At 45.2% G+C, this 23499-nt stretch overlaps 1 protein-coding gene across 4 annotated transcripts in view; it reads left to right on the top strand.

Moving 5' to 3' along the window:
- Positions 1-23499, top strand: part of SLC25A42 (solute carrier family 25 member 42) — a 128843-nt gene that overhangs the window by 73045 nt on the left and 32299 nt on the right. For all 4 annotated transcript variants that reach the window (XM_069215818.1, XM_069215819.1, XM_069215820.1 and 1 more), the window contains exons 6-7: positions 12550-12666; positions 13196-13347. In XM_069215818.1, the coding sequence (XP_069071919.1) occupies positions 12550-12666; positions 13196-13347 (269 nt within the window). The remainder of the gene's footprint in view (positions 1-12549; positions 12667-13195; positions 13348-23499) is intronic.

Raw genomic sequence — 23499 nt, 5'->3', positions numbered from 1 at the left:
TACCTCACCCTCTGCGGGGAAAACAATCTAAGATGGAGTAGACGCCCATGCGCAATGGAGCCGAAAGGGAGGAGTCACTCGGTCCCGTGACTCGAAAAGACTTCTTCGAAGAAAAACAACTTGTAACACTCCGAGCCCAACACTAGATGGCAGGATAATGCACAGCATGTTACTCTGCAGCGTCTCCTGCCACGAACAGATGTACACTGGGTAAGTGACATTTTCTATATATATATATATATATATATATATATATATATATATGTTCGATGGCATATGTTGCTGCAGATACACATGTTTAGCACAGTCCGCTGCCTGGTGTTGGGCTCGGAGTATTACAAGTTGTTTTTCTTCGAAGAAGTCTTTTTTGGTCACGGGACCGAAGGACTCCTCCTTCTTCGGCTCCATTGCGCATGGGCGTCGACTCCATCTTAGATTGTTTTTTTCCGCTGTCGGGTTCGGACGTATTCCTTTTCGCTCCGTGTTTCGGTTCGGAAAGTTAGTCAGAATCTCGGAAGAAAGCGTCGGTATTGTTCCGTTCGGTATCGGGATAGTTAGGTACATCGACACCGATCATCGGAAGACTTTGGGGTAGTTTCGATCCCCCATCGGGGCCTGGTCGGCCCGACCGCGTGCGACATCGAAGCCGATGGAACGGACCCCGTTTCGTTTCTGCCCAAAATGTCACAGTAAGTATCCTTACACAGATCAGCACTTGGTCTGTAACTTGTGCTTGTCCCCCGAGCACAAGGAGGATACCTGTGAAGCCTGTCGAGCCTTCCGGTCCAGAAAAACACTCCGGGACCAACGAGCCAGGCGTCAACAAATGGCGTCCACGTCGACAAAACAACGTTTCGACGAGGAAGAGGAAACATTCTCGGTTCCGGAATCAGAATCCGGAGACTCCGACGTCGAACAACAGCAACAAACTGTGAGTAAGACGTCGAAAAGTAAATCCATCGACAAACCGAAAGCCCAGGGGACGCCACTGCCAACAGGCCATGGCTCGACCCATAAAACAGGCGACCCGTCGAAGGCGCCGAAAAAGGGCACGCCCATAGCGAAGACACCCGACTCCGGTCGAGGGACCGCCATGGAGCAACCTCGGAGCCGAGAAAGCGGCTCCGAGAGACAAAAACAAGATACCGGCACCGAAAAACATCGGCACCGAGAATCCATGCCGAAAGGAACAAAAATTCAGTCGGTGCCGAAACCGAAAAAAGATTCTCTCTCGGCGCCGAAAAATACCACACCTTCATCCTACTCAGAGGAACAAGGAATAAGTGGCCAAATGCACAGATTTGGACAAGAGCTCCAAAGTGTAGAATCGGACTACACACAAAAGAGACTGTACAACCAGCAAGACACAGGGAAGATATCAACCCTTCCCCCAATAATGAGGAAAAGAAGGATCGGACTTCCAAAGGATGACGCACAACCACAAGCCAAAGTGGTTAAAAAAGTCACGCCTCCGCCCTCTCCACCACAGGCATCGCCGGCACAAACACCGCCACAAATGCACTCACCAGCGCAAACTACCATAAGTCATGACGATCAGGATCAAGACGCTTGGGACCTGTATGACACCCCAGTGCCGGACAATGATCCCGAGTCATACCCCACAAAGCCGTCACCGCCAGAGGACAGTACCTCATACTCGCAACTGGTGGCTAGGGCAGCAGAATTCCACAATGTCCAACTGCATTCCGATCCTATAGAGGATGATTTTTTATTTAACACCCTCTCGGCTACACACAGCCAATATCAATGTCTCCCAATGCTACCAGGGATGTTACGGCACGCAAAACAAATTTTTGAAGAGCCCGTAAAATCAAGAGCCATCACCCCAAGGGTGGATAAGAAATACAAACCACCACCCACAGACCCAGTGTTTATTACTTCGCAGTTACCACCTGACTCCGTGGTAGTAGGGGCAGCTCGCAAGAGAGCAAATTCACATACATCTGGCGACGCCCCACCTCCGGACAAAGAAAGCCGAAAATTTGATGCGGCAGGAAAAAGAGTAGCATCACAGGCAGCCAACCAGTGGCGCATCGCAAATTCACAAGCGCTGCTGGCCAGATATGACCGCGCACACTGGGACGAGATGCAACTTCTCGTAGACCATCTTCCCCAGGAATACCAAAAAAGGGCGCAGCAAATAGTGGAAGAGGGACAAACGATCTCAAACAATCAAATCCGCTCTTCACTAGACGCAGCCGATACTGCAGCAAGAACAGTCAACACTGCTGTCACCATAAGGAGACACGCTTGGCTACGCACTTCAGGCTTCAAACCTGAAATCCAGCAGGCTGTCCTTAATATGCCCTTCAACGAGAAACAACTTTTTGGCTCTGAAGTGGACACAGCCATTGAAAAACTTAAAAAGGACACAGACACGGCCAAAGCCATGGGCGCACTCTACTCCCCGCAGAGCAGAGGCTCTTTTAGAAAAACACCATTTAGAGGGGGGTTTCGTGGCCAACCCACAGACACCACCAGCCAACAAACAAGAACCACACCATATCAGGGTTCATTCCAAAGGGGAGGTTTCAGGGGATATAGAGGGGGTCAATTCCCAAGGAGTAGGGGAAGATTACAAACTCCAAAAACACCTCCACCTAAACAGTGACTTTCAAGTCACACAGCCCCTTCACTCAACACCAGTGGGGGGAAGACTAAGCCAATTCTACCAATCTTGGCAACAGATTACAACAGACAATTGGGTATTAGCAATAATCCAACATGGATATTGCATAAAATTCCACACATTCCCACCAAACATCCCTCCAAAAACACGCAAAATGTCACCACAACATTTAGAACTTTTAGGACTAGAAGTTCAAGCACTACTGCAAAAGGATGCAATAGAGCTAGTACCAGTACAACAGAAAAACACAGGAGTTTACTCCCTGTACTTTCTAATTCCAAAAAAAGACAAAACATTAAGACCAATATTAGATCTCAGGACACTAAATACCTACATCATATCAGACCACTTCCACATGGTCACACTACAAGACATCATTCCACTGCTCAAACAGTAGGATTACATGACCACATTAGACCTAAAAGATGCGTACTTTCATATACCGATACACCCTTCTCACAGAAAGTACCTAAGGTTCGTATTCAAAGGAATACATTACCAATTCAAAGTCTTACCATTCGGAATAACAACTGCACCAAGAGTGTTCACAAAATGTCTAGCAGTAGTAGCAGCACATATCAGAAGACAACAGATACACGTGTTTCCCTACCTGGACGATTGGCTAATCAAGACCAATACAGTAAAGAAGTGCACAAACGACACCACATATGTCATACAAACCCTTCACAAACTGGGTTTCTCCATCAACTATACAAAATCACACCTCGAACCGTGTCAGACACAACAATATCTAGGAGCAACCATCAACACATCAAAAGGAATTGCCACTCCAAGTCCACAAAGAGTGCAAGCATTCCACAAAGTAATAAGTGCTATGTTTCCAAACCAAAAAATACAAGCAAAATTGGTGCTAAAACTCCTAGGCATGATGTCATCATGCATAGCCATTGTCCCAAACGCAAGACTACACATGCGCCCCTTACAACAGTGCCTAGCATCACAATGGTCACAGGCACAGGGTCAACTTCAAGATCTGGTGTTGGTAGACCGCCAAACATACCTCTCGCTTCTATGGTGGAACAGCAACAATTTAAACAAAGGGCGGACATTTCAGGACCCAGTGCCTCAATACGTTATAACAACAGATGCTTCCATGACAGGGTGGGGAGCACACCTCAATCACCACAGCATTCAAGGACAATGGGATGTACACCAAACAAAATTTCATATCAATTACCTAGAACTGTTAGCAGTATTTCTAGCGTTAAAAGCCTTTCAACCCATAATAACACACAAATACATTCTTGTCAAAACAGACAACATGACAACAATGTATTATTTAAACAAACAAGGAGGAACACACTCAACACAATTGTGCCTCCTAACACAAAAAATATGGCAGTGGGCGATTCACAACAACATTCGCCTAATAGCACAATTTATTCCAGGGATCCAAAACCAACTAGCAGACAACCTTTCGCGAGACCACCAACAAGTCCACGAATGGGAAATTCACCCCCAAATTCTGAACAAATACTTTCAAATTTGGGGAACACCCCAGATAGATTTGTTCGCAACAAAACAAAACGCAAAATGCCAAAATTTCGCATCCAGGTACCCACACCGCGAATCACAAGGCAATGCTCTATGGATGAGTTGGTCAGGGATATTTGCATACGCTTTTCCCCTCTCCCTCTTCTTCCATATCTAGTAAACAAGTTGAGTCAAAACCAACTCAAACTCATACTAATAGCACCCACATGGGCAAGACAACCTTGGTACACAACTCTACTAGACTTTTCACTAGTACCGCATGTCAAACTACCCAACAGACCAGATCTGTTAACACAACACAAACAACAGATCAGGCATCCAAACCCAGCATCATTGAATCTAGCAATTTGGCTCCTGAAATCCTAGAATTCGGACACTTAGACCTCACACAAGAATGTATGGAGGTCATAAAACAAGCTAGAAAAGCTTCCACTAGACACTGCTATGCATCTAAGTGGAAAAGATTTGTTTGCTACTGCCATACCAATCAAATCCAACCATTGCATGCCTCTACAAAGGACATAGTGGGATACTTACTACATTTGCAAAAAGCAAACCTCGCTTTTTCATCTATAAAAATACACCTCGCAGCAATATCTGCTTACCTACAAACTACTCATTCATCGTCTCTATTTAGAATACCAGTTATTAAAGCATTCATGGAAGGACTAAAAAGAATTATACCACCAAGAACACCACCAGTTCCTTCATGGAACCTTAACATCGTCTTAACAAGACTCATGGGTCCACCTTTCGAACCCATGCATTCCTGTGAAATGCAATATCTAACGTGGAAAGTCGCATTTCTCATTGCAATCACATCCCTCAGAAGGGTAAGTGAAATACAGGCATTTACCATACAAGAACCATTTATTCAAATACACAAAAATAAAATAGTTCTAAGAACAAATCCAAAATTTCTACCAAAAGTCATCTCACCATTCCATTTAAATCAAACAGTCGAATTACCAGTGTTCTTCCCACAGCCAGATTCCGTGGCTGAAAGGGCACTACATACATTAGACATCAAAAGAGCAATAATGTACTACATTGACAGAACAAAGCTAATCAGGAAAACAAAACAACTGTTCATAGCTTTTCAAAAACCACACATAGGAAATCCAATCTCTAAACAAGGCATTGCTAGATGGATAGTCAGATGTATTCAAACATGCTATCTTAAAGCCAAGAGAGAATTGCCTATTACACCAAAGGCACACTCAACCAGAAAGAAAGGTGCTACAATGGCCTTTCTAGGAAACATTCCTATGAGCGAAATATGTAAGGCTGCAACCTGGTCTACGCCTCATACATTTACTAAACACTACTGTGTAGACGTACTAAATGCACAACAAGCTACAGTGGGCCAAGCTGTACTAAGAACATTATTCCAAACTACTTCAACTCCTACAGGCTAAACCACCGCTTTTAGGGGAGGTAACTGCTTTATAATCTATGCTAAACATGTGTATCTGCAGCAACATATGCCATCGAACTGAAAATGTCACTTACCCAGTGTACATCTGTTTGTGGCATTAGTCGCTGCAGATTCACATGTGCCCTCCCGCCTCCCCGGGAAGCCTGTAGCCGTTTAGAAGTAAATCTTAAATCTTAAACATTTGTACATTTGTAAATAATTATTATAAACCTTTTATGTACATACGTATTCACTCCATTGCATGGGCACTATTTATAGCAAACAACTCCATCCTCACCCTCTGCGGGGAAAACAATCTAAGATGGAGTCGACGCCCATGCGCAATGGAGCCGAAGAAGGAGGAGTCCTTCGGTCCCGTGACCAAAAAAGACTTCTTCGAAGAAAAACAACTTGTAATACTCCGAGCCCAACACCAGGCAGCGGACTGTGCTAAACATGTGAATCTGCAGCGACTAATGCCACGAACAGATGTACACTGGGTAAGTGACATTTTCAATATCTATTGTGTCAGCCTTCTGGAAAGTCATATTACACAAGGGAGAGTAATTGGGAGCAAGGAGAGAACCAAACCGTACTCTACTCCCATAAGAACACAATCACAAAAAGGGAGTACGGGTTAGTTGTAATGTGGGTAGGTCATTAATGTACTAATTATGACGCTAAGCCACTCAAAAAACCTCGACTAGAGGTGTAAATTATGTACGCTGTGTGGTGGTGTGAGGTCTGCGGGGTGTAGGGGAAGGGAAGTTTCCTTTACGGACTAGGTGGTCTCACACACTATGTAGTGTCATGCTTCATCATATGACCACCTAGCCCCACCCAGGTAGGACAGTGCCACCTGGGAGGACTCAACCTCACTGTTAAAAGAACAGGAGGGAGTGCGTAAATTGGACTTAATTCTGGAAAGTAGGGATCCAGCTATACTAGGGGAATAAAAACACCTACTCAGGTACCCGGGTAACTTTTAATAGGGGTCCTGTGCGGTGTGGTTAAAAGGAATGGGGGACCAGTGCGAGAACAATGACTCACAAGGTCACCTAACTAAAAGGAGTAGCCGACATGTTTCTGCCCTTATGGTTGAGCTATGGAGAGTCTCTGGGCATTCATCAGGGCATTGGATCCCTGTAGTAATTACTACTTGACCGCTACACAAATACGTGAAAGAGGAAGGGCCTACCTTAACCAAGATAATATCTGGGGAGGACCTAAAGAAAATGGGATGAAAAACAGACCAAAAACAATGTGAAAGATAAAACACTGCAAACCACTCCACACGTGACATAATTCATACAGGCTGCAGGGGTGCTGCTTGCAAATATAAATACAGTAGTGTCAAGGTTATATCTTTCACATTGTTTTTGGTCTGTTTTTCATCGCACTGGTCCCCCATTCCTTTTAACCACACCGCACAGGACCCCTATTAAAAGTTACCCGGGTACCTGAGTAGGTGTTTTTATTCCCCTAGTATAGCTGGATCCCTACTTTCCAGAATTAAGTCCAATTTACGCACTCCCTCCTGTTCTTTTAACAGTGAGGTTGAGTCCGCCCAGGTGGCACTGTCCTACCTGGGTGGGGCTAGGTGGTCATATGATGAAGCATGACACTACATAGTGTGAGAGACCACCTAGTGCGTAAAGGAAACTTCCCTTCCCCTACACCCCGCAGACCTCACACCACCACACAGCGTACATAATTTACACCTCTAGTCGAGGTTTTTTGAGTGGCTTAGCGTCATAATTAGTACATTAATGACCTACCCACATTACAACTAACCCGTACTCCCTTTTTGTGATTGTAGCCTTCTGGAAAGTGCCTGTTACTTCGCTGCATTCCAGCATGAAACATGATTGCATTGTCTGTAAACGTACTAATTTATAGACAGTTTGTTGTGTGGAAATGTGGATTGCTGCAATAACGTGAACATGAAAACTGCTCTTATTTCATTCAGGTATTGATAGTTCTTAGCTCAGAAGAATCAACAAAAACCCATGTAGAGCTAACCTTATCACTCTTGGCTGTATGTTGTTTACTTAGTATAGTGACTTGATGGAAGCGGCATCTTTGTGTGAAGCGATAATGTAGCAGAGTCCTGCTCCATCCTGGTGCCATGACCTCTTGGAGACCAGGGGAACTCGCACATTACACTGCCCATTTTTGTTTGCTTTGACCCAACTGAAATTGTGGCCCTGCTAGCTAGAGGCTTTGGCCAAATGTGTAGGGAGACAGACACTCTTTACGGGCCCCATTAGGAGCCAAAGATAGTGGATGACAATGTCCCTGGAGTATTGGTATTTTTGACATTCATTCAGCAACACATCTTAAGTTGAAATGGCAGCCATTTCCCTAAAGTGGGAAGGTGTCTCATATGCTTAGCAGGTGGGCTTGGCACAACTGTCAGGGTTTTGGTGAATAATCAGCACACATTTTAAACTGAAGAGAGAAATGACAGTGGACAGAACGAACAATAAATTTGATTTAAAAAAAAAAAAAAAAACTGTGAGATCGACTGGGCTCTTGAAAGTTCAAAGTGAACTGGAAATTTAATTAGTTAAGAAATAGGCGACGTTTGTATGGTGATGGTGTTGAGTTTTTTTTTTTGCAATGCGCTGGTTTACAACTCTCTGATCTAAAAAAAAAAAAAAAAGTGTCTGCATTGTTTATTGCAAAGTAAGCTTCTTTCATCCCATCTTTCTTGGAAACATCATGAGATGTTTTGGTCATCGATAGGGTAAAATGTTAGTGAGAAACCTACCAAGTGGAATGGCATATCTGGTGGAACAAGCAAAATAATATACTGCAGTCCCTGATTCACGTTTTTCGGCTTATAAGTATCTGACATAATGCCTGCTTTTCCTACAGAAGTGTCTTGGCAGAGGGCCGCAAAAACATTATTTATTTTTTGCTTTCTATAGGTTTGATAACAGAAATTATTGTTGCTTCACCTCTTCAACACCCTCATGGTCTGGCAAAGGTTTACTATGGCTTATATTACTTTGTTCAGCTCTGTGCATTAGGACTGCCTTCATGCTCCTCCTCACTGAAAAAGTGTGGGGAGGCAGGCGGGAGAACAGTTTTGCGAGATCTTTCCTCTGGGCACAGGGACTGAACAGTCTTTACTTTTTTCCAGTCCTGTTGATCTCTTCAACTATACAAGACCTGAATAGAGATGTGCTTTTGAAAGATATGTTGGATGTTCTCAATTGTGCCTCTGGCTTAAGACCTGAAAGCCTGTTCTGGGAGAGCTTGCTCAAGGGCACGCCAAGTGATAACTGCCTGGCTGCTGAATCAGCAAAATCTTTTAAGGGATTGTAGGACTTTTCACTTTGGGAACCTATTCCATGCATTCACCCATTACTCCAGTGAGTTATAGTTATCCAGTATTAGATCTTTCATAGATTTACATGCTTGAATCATCCGTCGTGAAACTGGATGTCCCACAGTAGTCAAAGTGAGCAGCATATTGTTAAACATACGCAAAATACCTTTAACATGGTGACAACATGAGATCGAACACTCGGCCACTCAGCAAAGCACAGCATTAAACTCTCCTCACCCAGGCTGCAATAGCTCAGATTCCTACCACACGTGTGAATGGCGTCTCCTTATGCTCTGCTCAGTCAGTCACATAGGTGACTATTTCTCTTAAGGTTTTAAAAAGGATTAACGACTTAGTAAGTTTTTAAAATAAACCAGACCAAATCTGAAGCTTTCAAGAAAGGGCTTATTAGATCGTGGGGAACTCGGGGGAAAAGAGGCTTCACTCTGAAGGGACACACAGGAAATGCACATATTGCCTACATTCAACTTATAAGGCAAAAGGCTGTAAAATGTGTAGAGCATTCTGTACAAAAGAAAGAGAAGCAAGACAGTTGTTATAGCTCCTGAAGTCGAACGCTGAAGATTTCCAGGCCTCTGGGGAAGATGGTGAAAGCGCTTCTAAATCTCTGGAAAACTCTCCTAAAAGAGTGCATTCTTACTTTGTGTGTACTTCAAAGGCACAACCTGAAGGAGATACACATAAAGAAAGCCTTTAAAAATCCACAAGAAAAGGAAGCCCTTCCTCATATGTAACGATTCCAGTTGGAAAATTTTGTTACCTTGTCACAGAACCTTATCTGCACCTCCGAGTCCTAATAAGTAGAAGCTGGCTCCTGAGTCATCAAAACACTCTTCACATTTCCCAGCGACGACAACTTGATCTGCATCACTGTCGATGAAGAAGAAACTGTTTGTCTTTGTTGATGGAGCTAATATCTCCTTCACTTGTAACACTGTTGACTGGAACACTGCCTAAGAAGACGAAGGGTAACTTGGGAAGAGGCTATCGTTAGAGGGTAAGGGAACACCTTAAATCCTTTTCCTCATATCCTTGTCAGTAGTCAAATTCTATATATCATTCAATGGCATCTGTAGTATTGTCCTTAGATGAACACACAGAGAAAGACTATGACTAGAGTTCCTGAGCGTCACCTGCAAACTCCTTAAGCATCTGCTTTACAAGTTTCTCTATATCCATCAGCGTGTGTGGCAATGGCACCCTGAATTGTAGACCTCATGGTACAGAACCACTCTTTGCCAACCCATTTGATACTGACCAACTCTGAGGCAAAAGAAATTCAAAAATGTATCCTATTCATTGCTCAGTATCAGTGACCCCCCTCAGCCTTGTAACACAGCACCGAAGATGTTGGTGATAGAGTACCAGATGGTGCTGAGGGGAGACCAAAGATGTAGCCTTCAAAATTCAACTTATTAAATTGACCCAACTGCCTAGGGGGAGAAAAACATGAGAGCTGCACATAAGCCAGCAGAGGCAGGGAAGCGTCCTCCTTTGGTGCTTTTGTAGGAAGGAAATCTCTTCTACTGTTCCACTTGTTAGTGACCTGGTTTGGTAAGAGTCTGTCTATACCTGGCCGTCGGAAGCATCCTCTGCCTTTTCACGAAGGCTTTGATGTCCTATTTAAGCAGTGTTTGCACACAGACACTGCACATGCCAATGTAAAACTGTCAAAATGTATACCTTTCTCAAAAATGGCAGATGACATGAACAAATCAGTACCGGATCTGTTTTTTTGTGTGTGTATGTATGTATATATATATATATTTTTTTTTTTAGACAGATACATCACAAAAGAGCAAACCACGTCATGTAGAGGTTAAAGAACCCCACTGACCAAAACACTATAAAGAGATACATAAATGAAGGCTAGTGTCCATCTTATATGCTGTTGCCCAAATTCATGAGAACCCTACAGAAAAGGGCATAATAATCACCTGCTATATCTATAAAAACACATTCCACATTGACCCAAATTGGTTATCACTCTAAGGATAGGTCTACTCTTCCTGCCACAGTGTGCTGTTGGCGTTTCGGAGCTCCATAATTAGAGAATAACCGTCCTCAGAACCAGTATTTCAGAATAATGTAGGGGAATTTTCCTTAGATATTCAGAATTTTATGGAAAGGAATGATCACATAATAATTATAACAGTCCTAAACCGGAGTTTCACCACATTATGTTAAATCACACCACACAATAGAAGTGATTAAAATATTCTTAAGTCTAAAATTCACCACTGTTTATAATGGCCAAATCCTGCTAGAATTCCTTCAGATCAAGAGAACCCTAGGTCTTTTAGCAACATAAAATGAGTGGTGCGTATGAATACAGCTACATAACTGTTGTGGTCTGGTGGCGACATTCTAAGGGCATGAAGTGATCCTTGCCTGAAATTATCCCATTGCACTGTGAATGGTTCTTGGAAGGATCTATCCCTCGGAGATATTCCAACCCAGTGTACGAGCCAAACCCTGAACACACACACTTCTCAGCCCCATTTCCAGCTGCAAGGACGCAACTGGGATCGCAGGGCTAACTGATGTGATGTTTCTTAATAATTGTCCTTCATTACATTTAAGAATTTGGCCACCTCAGTTGTCTCTAGGCTGTATAGTAGAGTAGCTGGAATTTTTTCTCGATATGCTTCTAAGAGATAGGGGAAATATCTTCTGCCTGTAAGCCCTGTAAAGAGCACCCAACCCTTTGGCCTGGGCCCACGCTTTTTTATTATTCCCTATATTGGGCCTAGCACTAAGGGTGCTGCCCAATACCTCCCTAAAAAGAATAGGTATTTACAATTTCTAGTTTTTGGGAGCCCACGGACCAGGAGAAGTTAGCGTATTTGGGTATTTTCCTACCATGAAAGCACGTGATTTTGGTTTTGGAGCTGTTAATCTTTAAATGATGGATAGCTGCAAATTGTTGCAGTGCCTTCAGGCGACTGTTTAGGCCTTTGGGAGTAAGGTCTAAGACTATTATATCATCTGCGTATAACAGGTAGGTTATCTCGTTATCACCAATTGATGGAGTTGTACCCTCACCCCGAGAAAAATGACCTGGGAGATCCGAAATATATAGCGGGAAGAGAATCGGGGCTAAAAGACATCCTTGCTTTACGCCATTTTCGGTTATTATTTCTGCATAAAGGCCCAGCTCACCCCCTTATAGCACTCCCCACCATGTGGCGTATGAAGAGCAAGTATCAGATCTAGTAAAGTACGAGGCATTCCCAGCCTTACCTGCATCCTCCACAGCAAGGAACAATTTACTTTGTCGAAGACTGTGGAGAAGTCTGTAAACGCTGCATAAGTGACTCCCCCTCTCGCCCCTGCATGCTTCTCATTAATCAGATGAACGGCCTCTGTTATCACTTGTTCCATGATTTTTCTGGAACCCGGTTTGTTCCATGGGGATTGTTATCTTCTGCCCATTGGTTTATTGGAGTCAGGAGACATTTTGCAAACACTTTACCCACTGCATCCAGTAAGGCTACCAGTGAGACAGCACTTGTACTCCCTCGTTGCTATCGCCTGTATAGTTCATTCACATACATTATATATGTTTTACTGCATCTTTTTATGAGATATTTTGATGGTTTCTTCTAGAGTGCTGACACCCTTGCCAAGGTTTCTGGCTGGATCTCTTGCCGGTACAACAGCTACTATGTTAACATATCCATTGGACATGGTACGGGCTCGTATGGCGGTCACACCAAAGGAAATGTAAGTCAGAACAGACAGCTGGTATGTTCAGGTCAACCTAAAATTTTGTTTTTCTGTGTCACTTTGAGAAATTAGTTTGCAATAGTGGTACGTTTTAAACCATAGCCTGTACCAGTGGAAGAAGGCAAGAAAAAAATATGTTGGCAGTTCTTTTCAAACCACAGCTGCCCATGAACTTTCTAGAATTAAGAGGCTAAATAAAATCCTTTAATTAAAAAAAAAAAAATGGGCAGGAGTTCACAGCAGTTGATCAGATTGAATGTGAATGATGTCTTCAAAGATGAAATACACCTATATCAATGCCGGCTCGTTCTCGAGGAATACCCTTCTTCCTCTTTGTTTGTTGCCTAAAGTAAATTAATGTTGAGTTTATTTGCTTGACTTGGTCCTCTGCTGTATTTTTGTGACTGCTTGTTTTTCTTTAGTATTATTATTTGAAAGGAAAGACTTTTAAGGTGCAGTTCTAAAAACCATTTGCATTTGTTTTGTAACATATGATTGAATCAAATTTTCTCACACTGTTTGACAGGTATAGTAACATCATTCACGTATTTATCCGGATTTCTAGAGAAGAAGGCTTAAAGACCCTTTATAGGGGCTTTTTTCCCACCATATTAGGAGTAATTCCATATGCTGGACTGAGTTTTTTTACGTATGAAACACTGAAGAAGTTGCATTCAGGCAAGTACCCATGTAACCGTGTTTGTGTGTACCCAATATATTTCCAGTGATAAAATATCTTGTTTCCAATTATGCAAATCTAGAAGTTGCAATTATTATATAAAGTGAACTGCTAGTGTACATTTCTTGCATTGTAATAATGTGATTTACACTCTAACCTTATATGGAGCCTTAGGGAAGGGAAACTGATAATTTCACAGCTATTTAAATGAACACTATCTTTATGTTCGCTCACTGATCTGCCAATTAAACAAATGCAGTCTTCCAGCCCTGGATTCCTTATCCCAGACATTATAGATAAGCAGGTTAACGTAAAGGACATTTCTTTTCCCAGTTGTGTTGTTCACCATTGAGATTCCACTGTGTTTTGCCTTTCGGTGCAATGTCTAAGTGCTCCCACTGGCTGTGGGTGTAGGGCACCCGGCATAGATTTCTACATGCATGTTACCACTAGTAAGCTATTTGTAAGGCCAAGTGTCAGGAGAGGGATTAGTTCAGTTTGGTCGTGAGACAGGGTGTAGAGGGACAATTGTGACCAATACGTGTACTTTTAGATTCCTCACCTATAGAACAATCCCAGATGCCAGACTGGATCCGGAAAATTCAAAGCTTGCATGTCACTGGTAGGGGACGCTGGCTTCATATTGATGCTGGAAGTAGCCCCAGGTGACGTATGTGATGCCATATAGCACCTGCCACGGTGCAACAATGTCAGTTCAGTTTATTTTGCGGCTTCAACATAGGTCCAGAGCTATGCTTTCTCTGAGGGGTTTCCTCACAGAAGAATTACCAAAGTGCAATACCATGTCCTCCTCCCCCCCCGCCAAACCTCCAAAAAAACCTCCAGCTTTTAATTTAAATTCTGTTGGAATTATGAGGAACGGATGTCCATAACATACCCCCATGCTGTTTGTCTTTGAGTTGTGACCACGGACCCCGACATGTGCTTCCTGTCAAAATATGCACTCCAAGGACATGAAAGAGCCAGAAGCAGAGTGTAGGAAGTTGGCTCTGGATATTCTATTTCAAAGTGAGAAATAGTGTGCACAGAGTCCAAGGGTTCCCCTTAGAGGTAAGAGTAGATCATTCTAATGCTCTATTTTGTGGTAGTGTGGTCGAGCAGTAGGCTTATCAGAGGGTAGTGTTAAGCATTTGTTGTACACACACAGGCAATAAATGAGGAACACACACTCACTTACTCCAGGCCAATAGGTTTTTATATTGAAAAATATATTTTCTTTGTTTATTTTAAGAACCACAGGTTCAAGATTTACAGTTAATACTTTAAATGTAAGGTACTTCACTTAGATACTTTAGGTACTTTGAATGAAAATAATATCATGTACAGTCTTTGTAAAAATGGCAGTAAGCTATTTTCAAAGTGGACACAGTGCAAAAATCAACAGTTCCTGGGGGAGGTAAGTAAAGTTTAGTTTTGAAGGTAAGTAAAACACTTACAAATCTCAAGTTTGGGGCATAGGCACCCACCGTTGGGGGTTCAAGGCACCCGCAAAGTTACCACACCAGCAGTTCAGGGCTGGTCAGCTGCAGAGGTCAAAGAGGTGCCCAAAACACATAGGCGCCTATAGGGAACAAGGGTGCTCCGGTTCCAGTCTGCCAGCAGGTAAGTACTTGCGTCCTCGGGGGGCAGAACAGGGGGTTTTGTAGAGCACCGGGGGGGACACAAGAAGGCACACAAAGTACACCCTCAGCGGCACAGGGGTGGCCGGGTGCAGTGAGAAAGCAGGCTTCGGGTTTTAGATTGAAAACAATGGAGGGACCCAGGGGTCCCTCTAGCGTTGCAGGCAGGCACAAGGGGGGGCTTCTCGGGACAGCCACCACTTGGGCTAGGCAGAGGGTCAGCTGGGGGTCACTCCTGCGTCGAAGTTCGGTTCCTTCAGGTCCTTGGGGCTGCGGGTGCAGTGTTGGTTCCAGACGTTGGGTCCCTTGTTACAGGCAGTCGCAGTCTGGTGGGAGCCTCTGGATTCTCTCTGCAGGCGTCGCTGGGGGGTTCAGGGGGGTCGTCTCTGGATACTCACGGGCTTGCAGTCGCCGGGGAGTCCTCCCTGAGGTGTTTGTTCTCTGGATCTCGAGCTGGGGGCGTCGGGTGCAGAGTATGAAGTCCCACGCTTCCGGCGGGAAATGTGCAGTCTTTGAAAGTTACTTCTTTGTTGCAAAGAAGTTGCAGGTTTTGAACAGGGCCGCTGTTCACGGGAGTTCCTTGGTCCTTTAGTCCAGGGCAGTCCTCTGAGGCTTCAGAGGTCGCTGGTCCCTGTCGGATGCGTCGCTGGAGCAGGTTTTCGAAGTTGGAGACAGGCCGGTAGGGCTGGGGCCAAATCAGTTGTCGTTTTCCTCCTTCTCTGCTGGCTTGTAGGTCAGCAGTCCTTCTTTCTTCAGGTTGCAGGAATCTGGTTTCCTGGGATCTGGGGAGCCCCTAAATACTGAATTTAGGGGTGTGTTTAGGTCTGGGAGGGCAGTGGCCAATGGCTACTGTCCTTGAGGGTGGCTACACCCTCTTTGTGCCTCCTCCCTGTGGGGAGGGGGGCACATCCCTAATCCTATTGGGGGAATCTTCCAAACTGAAGATGAAGGATTTCTCAAGGTAGGGGCCACCTCAGCTCAGGACACCTTAGGGGCTGTCCTGACTGGTGGGTGACTCCTCCTTGTTTTTCTCATTATCTCCTCCAGCCTTGCTGCCAAAGGTGGAGGCAGTGGCCAGAGGGGCGGGCATCTCCACTAGCTGGTATGCCCTGGGGCACTGTAACAAAAGGGGTGAGCCTTTGAGGCTCACCGCCAGGTGTTACAGTTCCTGCAGGGGGAGGTGAGAAGCACCTCCACCCAGTACAGGCTTTGTTCCTGGCCACAGAGTGACAAAGGCACTCTCCCCATGTGGCCAGCAACATGTCTGGTGTGTGGCAGGCTGGCAGGAACTGGTCAGCCTACACTAGAAGTCGGGTAAGTATTCAGGGGGTATCTCTAAGATGCCCTCTGAGTGTATTTTTACAATACATTGCACACTGGCATCAGTGTGCATTTATTGTGCTGAGAAGATTGATACCAAAATTCCCAGTTTTCAGTGTAGCCATTATGGTGCTGTGGAGTTCGTGTTTGACAAACTCCCAGACCATATACTCTTATCGCTTCCCTGCACTTGTCTAAGGTTTTGCCTAGACACTATAGGGACATATGCCCTCACCTGTGGTATAGTGCACCCTGCCTTAGGGCTGTAAGGCCTGCTAAAGGGGTGACTTACCTATGCCACAGGCAGTGTGAGGTTGGCATGGCACTCTGAGGGGAGGGCCATGACGACTTAGTCATTTTCTCCCCACCAGCACACACAAGCTGTGAAGCAGTGTGCATGTGCTGAGTGAGGGGTCCCTAGGGTGGCTTAAGACATGCTGCAGCCCTTAGAGACCTTCCCTGGCATCAGGGCCCTTGGTACCAGGTGTACCAGTTACAAGGGACTTACCTGAATGCCAGGGTTGTGCCAGTTGTGGAGACAAAGGTACAGTAACACTGGTGCTGGGGCCTGGTTAGCAGGGTCCCAGCACACTTTCAAATCATAATTCAAAGTTAGGGGGGTAACCATGCCAAGGAGGCATGTCCTTACACAAGCCTTCCCCCCCCCCCCCCCCTCCCCTCCAAACGAAAGAGGATGAGACTAACTTTTCCCAAGAGAGTCTTCATTTTCTAAGTGGAAGAACCTGGAAAGGCCATCTGCATTGGCATGGGCAGTCCCAGGTCTGTGTTCCACTACAAAGTCCATTCCCTGTAGGGATATGGACCACCTCAACAGTTTAGGGTTTTCTCCTTTCATTTGCATGAGCCATCTGAGAGGTCTGTGGTCAGTTTGAACTACAAAGTGAGTACCAAAAAGGTATGGTCTCAACTTCTTCAGGGACCAGACCATAGCAAAGGCCTCCCTCTCAATGGCACTCCAACGCTGCTCCCTGGGAAGTAACCTCCTGCTAATAAAAGCAACAGGCTGGTCAAGGCCATCATCATTTGTTTGGGAAAGGACTGCTCCTGTCCCATGTCCAGAGGCATCTGTCTGCACTATGAACTGCTTAGAGTAATCTGGAGTTTTCAAAACCGGTGCTGTGCACATTGCTTGCTTCAGGGTGTCAAAGGCCTTTTGACAGTCCAAGGTCCAGTTACCTTTCTTGGGCATTTTCCTGGAGATAGGTTCTGTGAAGGGGGTCACTATAGATCCATAATCCTTCACAAACCTTCTATAGTAACCAGTCAAGCCAAGGAATGCCCTGACTTGAGTCTGGGTTTTTGGAGCTACCCAGTCCAGAATAGTCTGGATCTTGGGTTGGAGTGGCTGAACTTCGCCACCACCTACAAGGTGTCCCAAGTAAACCACAGTACCCTGCCCTATCTGACATTTAGATGCCTTGACAGAGGGGCCTGCTGCTTGCAGGGCCTGCAAAACCTTCTTCAGGTGGACCAAGTGATCCTGCCAGCTGGAGCTAAAGACAGCAATATCATCAAGGTAATCTGCACTAAAGGACTCCAAGCCAGCAAGGACTTGATTCACCAACCTTTGGAAGGTAGCAGGGGCATTCTTTAAGCCAAAGTGCATCACAGTAAACTAGTAGCGCCCATCAGGTGTAGAGAATTCGGTTTTCTCTTTTGCTCCTGGTGCCATTCTTATTTGCTAGTACCCTGCTGTCAAGTCAAAGGTACTCGGGTATTTGGCAGCACCCAATTGATCAGTCGGCTAATCTGCCCTTGGAATGGGGTGAGCATCTGTCTTGGTGACAGAATTAAGCCCTCTGTAGTCCACACAGAACCTCATCTCTCTCTTGCCATCTTTTGTGTGAGGTTTGGGGACCAAGACCACTGGGCTAGCCCAGGGTCTGTCAGAGTGCTCAATCACTCCCAACTCCAGCATCTTGTGGACTTCCACTTTGATGCTTTCCTTAACTTGGTCAAACTGTCTGAATATTTTGTTTTTGACAGGCATGCTGTCTCCTGTGTCCACATCATGGGTACACAGGTGTGTCTGACCAGGGGTTAGGGAAACGAGCTCAGCAAACTGCTGGAGGACTTGCCTGCAGTCAGCTTGCTGTTGGCCAGAGAGGGTGTCTGAGTAGATCACTCCATCTAATGTGCCATCTTTAGGGTCAGTGGAGAGGAGATCAGGGAGAGGTTCACTATCTGCTTCCTGGTCCTCATCTGTAACTATCAACATGTCTACATCTGCCCTGTCATGGAAGAGTTTTAGGTGCTTAACATGGATCACCCTCTTGGGGGCCTGCTAGTGCCTAGGTCCACCAGGTAGGTGACCTCACTCTTCTTCTCTAGCACTGGGTAAGGGCCACTCCATTTGTCCTGAAGTGCGCTGGGAGCCATAGGCTTCAGAACCCAGATTGTCTGCCCTGGCTGAAACTTAACAATAGCAGCCTTTTGGTCATACCACATCTTCTGAAGTTGTTGGCTGGCCTCAAGGTTTTTACTAGCCTTTTCCATGTACTCTGCCATCCTGGAACGTAAGCCTAGTACATAGTCCACCACATGTTGTTTAGGCTCATGGAGAGATCTCTCCCAGCCTTCTTTCACAAGAGCTAGTGGTCCCCTAAAAGGATGGCCAAACAGAAGTTCAAAGGGGGAAAACCCTACTCCCTTCTGAGGCACCTCTCTGTAGGTGAAAAGCAGGCATGGCAAGAGGACATCCCATGTCCTTTTGAGTTTTTCAGGGAGCCCAATGATCATGCCCTTCAATGTCTTGTTAAATCTCTCAACAAGACCATTGGTTTGTGGATGGTATGGTGTGGTGAATTTATAAGTCACCCCACACTCATTCCACATGTGTTTTAGGTAAGCTGACATGAAGTTGCTACCTCTGTCAGAAACCACCTCCTTAGGAAATCCCACTCTGGTAAAAATACCAATGAGTGCTTTGGCTACTGCAGGTGCAGTAGTGGACCTAAGGGGAATTGCTTCAGGGTACCTAGTAGAATGATCCACTACTACTAGGATATACTGATTCCCTGAGGCTGTGGGAGGTTCAGGTGGACCCACTATATCTACTCCCACTCTTTCAAAGGGGACCCTTACCACTGGAAGTGGAATGAGGGGGGCCTTTGGATGGCCACCTGTCTTACCACTGGCTTCACAGGAGGCACAAAACTCCTTCACTTTCTGGGACATATTGGGCCAGAAGAAATGGTTGACTAACCTCTCCCAAGTCTTGGTTTGTCCCAATTGCCCAGCAAGTGGAATGTCATGGGCTAAGGTCAGAATTAACTCCCTAAACTCCTGAGGCACCACCACTCTCCTAGTGGCACCAGGTTTGGGATCTCTTGCCTCAATGTAAAGGAGTCCATCTTCCCAATAGACCTGGTGTGCTCCACTGACATTTCCTTTTTCTTGGTCAGCAGCTTGCTGCCTTAGGCCTTCAAGAGAGGGACACCTTCCTTGCCCCTTGCACAGCTGTTCCCTTGAGGGTCCCCCTGGGCCCAGGAGCTCAACCTGATAAGGTTCTAACTTTATAGGCTCAGTTCCCTCAGTGGATAGAACTTCTTCCTTAGAAGAGAGGTTCTGTTTATTTTTCTGTGCTGAAGCTGGTTCCCCAGTTTTCTTTCCTTTTCTCTTTGAGGGTTGGGCCATTATTCCAGACTCCAACACCTCTTTTTCACCCTGAGCTCTGCACTGACTGTGCCCTAGTCTTGACACACATCAGTTCAGGGATACCCAGCATGGGTTTTGAGTTCTACCTCCGCCCATGCTGAGGACTCCAGATCATTTACAAGCAGACATTCAACTGGTATAGCATAAGAGACTACCACCTGTTTCAGGCCAGTGACCCCTCCCCATTCTAAAGTTACCATAGCCATGGGATGTACCTTAGTCTGATTGTCAGCATTGGTGACTGGATAAGTTTGTCCAGTCAGGTATTGTCCTGGGGGAACCAGTTTGTCTGTTACCATAGTGACACTGGCAACTATATCCCTCAGGGCCTCTACTCTAGTCCCATTAATAAAGAGCTGCTGCCTGTATTTTTGCATGTTAGGCGGGCAGGCAGCTAGTGTGGCTAAGTCCACCCCACCCTCAGAGACTAATGTAGCTTCAGTGTGAACCCTGACTTGCTCTGGGTGCACTGTTGATCCCACCTGGAGACTGGCTATTCCAGTGCTAACTGGAGTAGTAGTTGAAGTGGAACCTTTCTTGGGAGAGACCTTGTCTACAGTTTGATGTCCATGCTGACTACAGCTGCGACACCAGGCCTTTTTGGGATCAAAGTTTTTACCCTTGTACCCAAATGAGGATTGTGAAGAGGCTTTGGACCCACCCTCCGGTTCAGGTTTTTGGGGCCCTGTTGAAGACTCTTTACTTTTTCCTTTGGATGTCTCAACACTCTTCCCCTGGGGAGGCTTTGTGACCCCTTTCTTTTGGTCACCCCCTGTGGAAGTCTTGGTCACCCTTGTCTTGACCCAGTGGTCTGCCTTCTTTCCCAATTTTTGGGGAGAAATTGAACCTAGGTCTACCAGATGCTGATGCAGTTTATCATTGAAACAATTACTTCAAAGGCGTTCCTTCATAAACAAATTATACAGCCCTTCATAATCATTTACACCACTGCCATTAATCCAACCACCAAGTGTTTTGACTGAGAAGTCAACAAAATCAACCCAGGTCTGGCTTGAGGATTTTTGAGCCCCCCTGAACCTAATCCTGTACTCCTCAGCTGAGAATCAAAAGCCCTCAACCAGGGTAGCCTTCATGAGGTCATAGGATTTTGCATCTTTTCCAGAGAGTGTGAGGAGTCTATCCCTGCACTTTCCAGTGAACATTTCCCTAAGGAGAGCACCCCAGTGAGATCTGTTTACTTTTCTGGTTGCACAAGCCCTCTCAAAAGCTGTGAACCATTTGGTGATGTCATCACCATCTTCATATTTAGTTACAATCCCTTTGGTGATTTTTAGCATGTCAGTGTTCTCTCTGACCCTATTTAAGTTGCTGCCACCAATGATGGGAGCTAAACCCATCTCTTGTCTTTCCCTCTCTATGGCTAGGAGCTGTCTCTCCAAAGCCAATCTTTTGGCCATCCTGGCTAACAGGAGGTCATCTTCATTGAGGCAGCCCTCAATGCTTCCAAAGCTGCTGGACTCCCCTGTGGGAGAAGCAGCATCTCTGACTATTAATTGTGGAGTCCGGGTTTGAGGGGCCCTGGTCTCCCTAACTAGGACAGGCGGGAGGGAGTTTTCCTCCAGGTCACTATTTTCTTCCTCTGTAAGGTTGTCTTCAGAGTGGTGGTCTCTAGCAAACTCTGCCAAAAGCTCCTGGAGCTGTACTTTGTTAGGGTTTGATCCAGTTTTTATATTTTTTATTTTACAGAGAGTCCTTAACTCTGACATCCTAAGATGCAGGTAAGGGATGAGGTTGAGTTCCACCACCATCTCTTCTGTGCTAGACATTATTTCTCTAAAAGTTGGGATACTTTTTAAGAATCTAAAACTATCTTTAGAACTTAATCCAAACTTTTACAAAACTTTTAAACTCTAAAAGAAATGCTAACAGGGACTTACACATGTCACGACTTACCCGTTGCTTGAACCTGGAGTCCTCTGAACGAGTGGCGAGGTTCTTGTTCCTAAATGTTCAGCCTTGGCCCAGGTAGGGGCGACTCTTTCTGGTAGCCACGGTGCTGCAGGTGATAGGAACGCCAAGGGCAGTCCGTGTCCTTCAGAAGTAGTGCCAGAGGGGAAAAAAAAAACTAAAAAGGGGTAAAAAACTCAAAAATAAATTTTCCTGAAACAGGAGCAAAAATCACAAAGGAAACATAAGATCAAAAATGAACAGGAAAACACTGGAACAGAAGTGTCACCAGTATCTGACTCAAGGAAGAATGAGCGAAGACACCATCCCAAACAGAAAGTGTTGCAGCGCAAGGAGGGAAAGAATCACAGCCCTTAAATATCCCAAAACAGGAAGCGACCAACAGTAAGTGCAAGGACACCATCTTAGATAGGGAAAAACACATAGAAAATAATGGACAAGGAGCCATAGAGAGTAGGGAACCAAAGCATACTGGGAAGAGAGGGGAATAATGGGAAAGAAGGAAAGACATAAAGGGAAGCACAATTGAGGGCGACAGAAAGAAAGAAAGAACAAATATAGCAGGTGAGTGGGGGAGAGATTATATATGCCAGAAAGCGTGCCGCGCTAGAAAGAAACGAGGCCCCATGCCCAATTTGGGGCCTCGGATGCTGCAAGAAAGGCTGGGGGTGCGGTGTGCCTCAGCGTCGCGCGCCGCGGCCTGAGCAGAGTGTTCGGCTCGCGTCGTGCGCCGCGATGCGACAGCACAAGGCCCTAGCAGGACTTTTACAAATTTTGAAAAATATCTAAAATTTCAAAAATCAGTTTCTAATGAAATTTTTGGAATTTAGTCGTGTGATCAGGTATTGGCTGAGTCTCCCAGCAAATGCAAAGTCTTAGACCCCACTGCTGATCCACCAATGTATGAAGTTGGCTCTGTATATACTATTTCAAAGTGAGAAATAGTGTGCACAGAGTCCAAGGGTTCCCCTTAGAGGTAAGATAGTGGCAAAAGTAGATAATTCTAATGCTCTATTTTGTGGTAGTGTGGTCAAGCAGTAGGCTTATCAGAGGGTAGTGTTGAGCATTTGTTGTACACACACAGGCAATAAATGAGGAACACACACTCAAATACTTACTCCAGGCCAAGAGGTTTTTATATTGAAAAATATATTTTCTTAGTTTATTTTAAGAACTACAGGTTCAAGATTTACAGTTAATACTTTAAATGTAAGGTACTTCACTTAGATCCTTTAGGTACTTTGAATGAAAATAATATCATGTACAGTCTTTGTAAAAATGGCAGTAAGCTATTTTCAAAGTGGACACAGTGCAAAAATCAACAGTTCCTGGGGGAGGTAAGTAAAGTTTAGTTTTGAAGGTAAGTAAAACACTTACAAATCTCAAGTTTGGGGCATAGGCACCCACCGTTGGGGGTTCAAGGCACCCGCAAAGTTACCACACCAGCAGTTCAGGGCTGGTCAGCTGCAGAGGTCAAAGAGGTGCCCAAAACACATAGGCGCCTATAGGGAACAAGGGTGCTCCGGTTCCAGTCTGCCAGCAGGTAAGTACTTGCGTCCTCGGGGGGCAGAACAGGGGGTTTTG

The sequence above is a fragment of the Pleurodeles waltl genome, chromosome 12, assembly GCF_031143425.1.
Source record: "Pleurodeles waltl isolate 20211129_DDA chromosome 12, aPleWal1.hap1.20221129, whole genome shotgun sequence".
Taxonomy (NCBI): domain Eukaryota; kingdom Metazoa; phylum Chordata; class Amphibia; order Caudata; family Salamandridae; genus Pleurodeles; species Pleurodeles waltl.
This window is presented reverse-complemented; position numbering and strand designations above follow the sequence as displayed.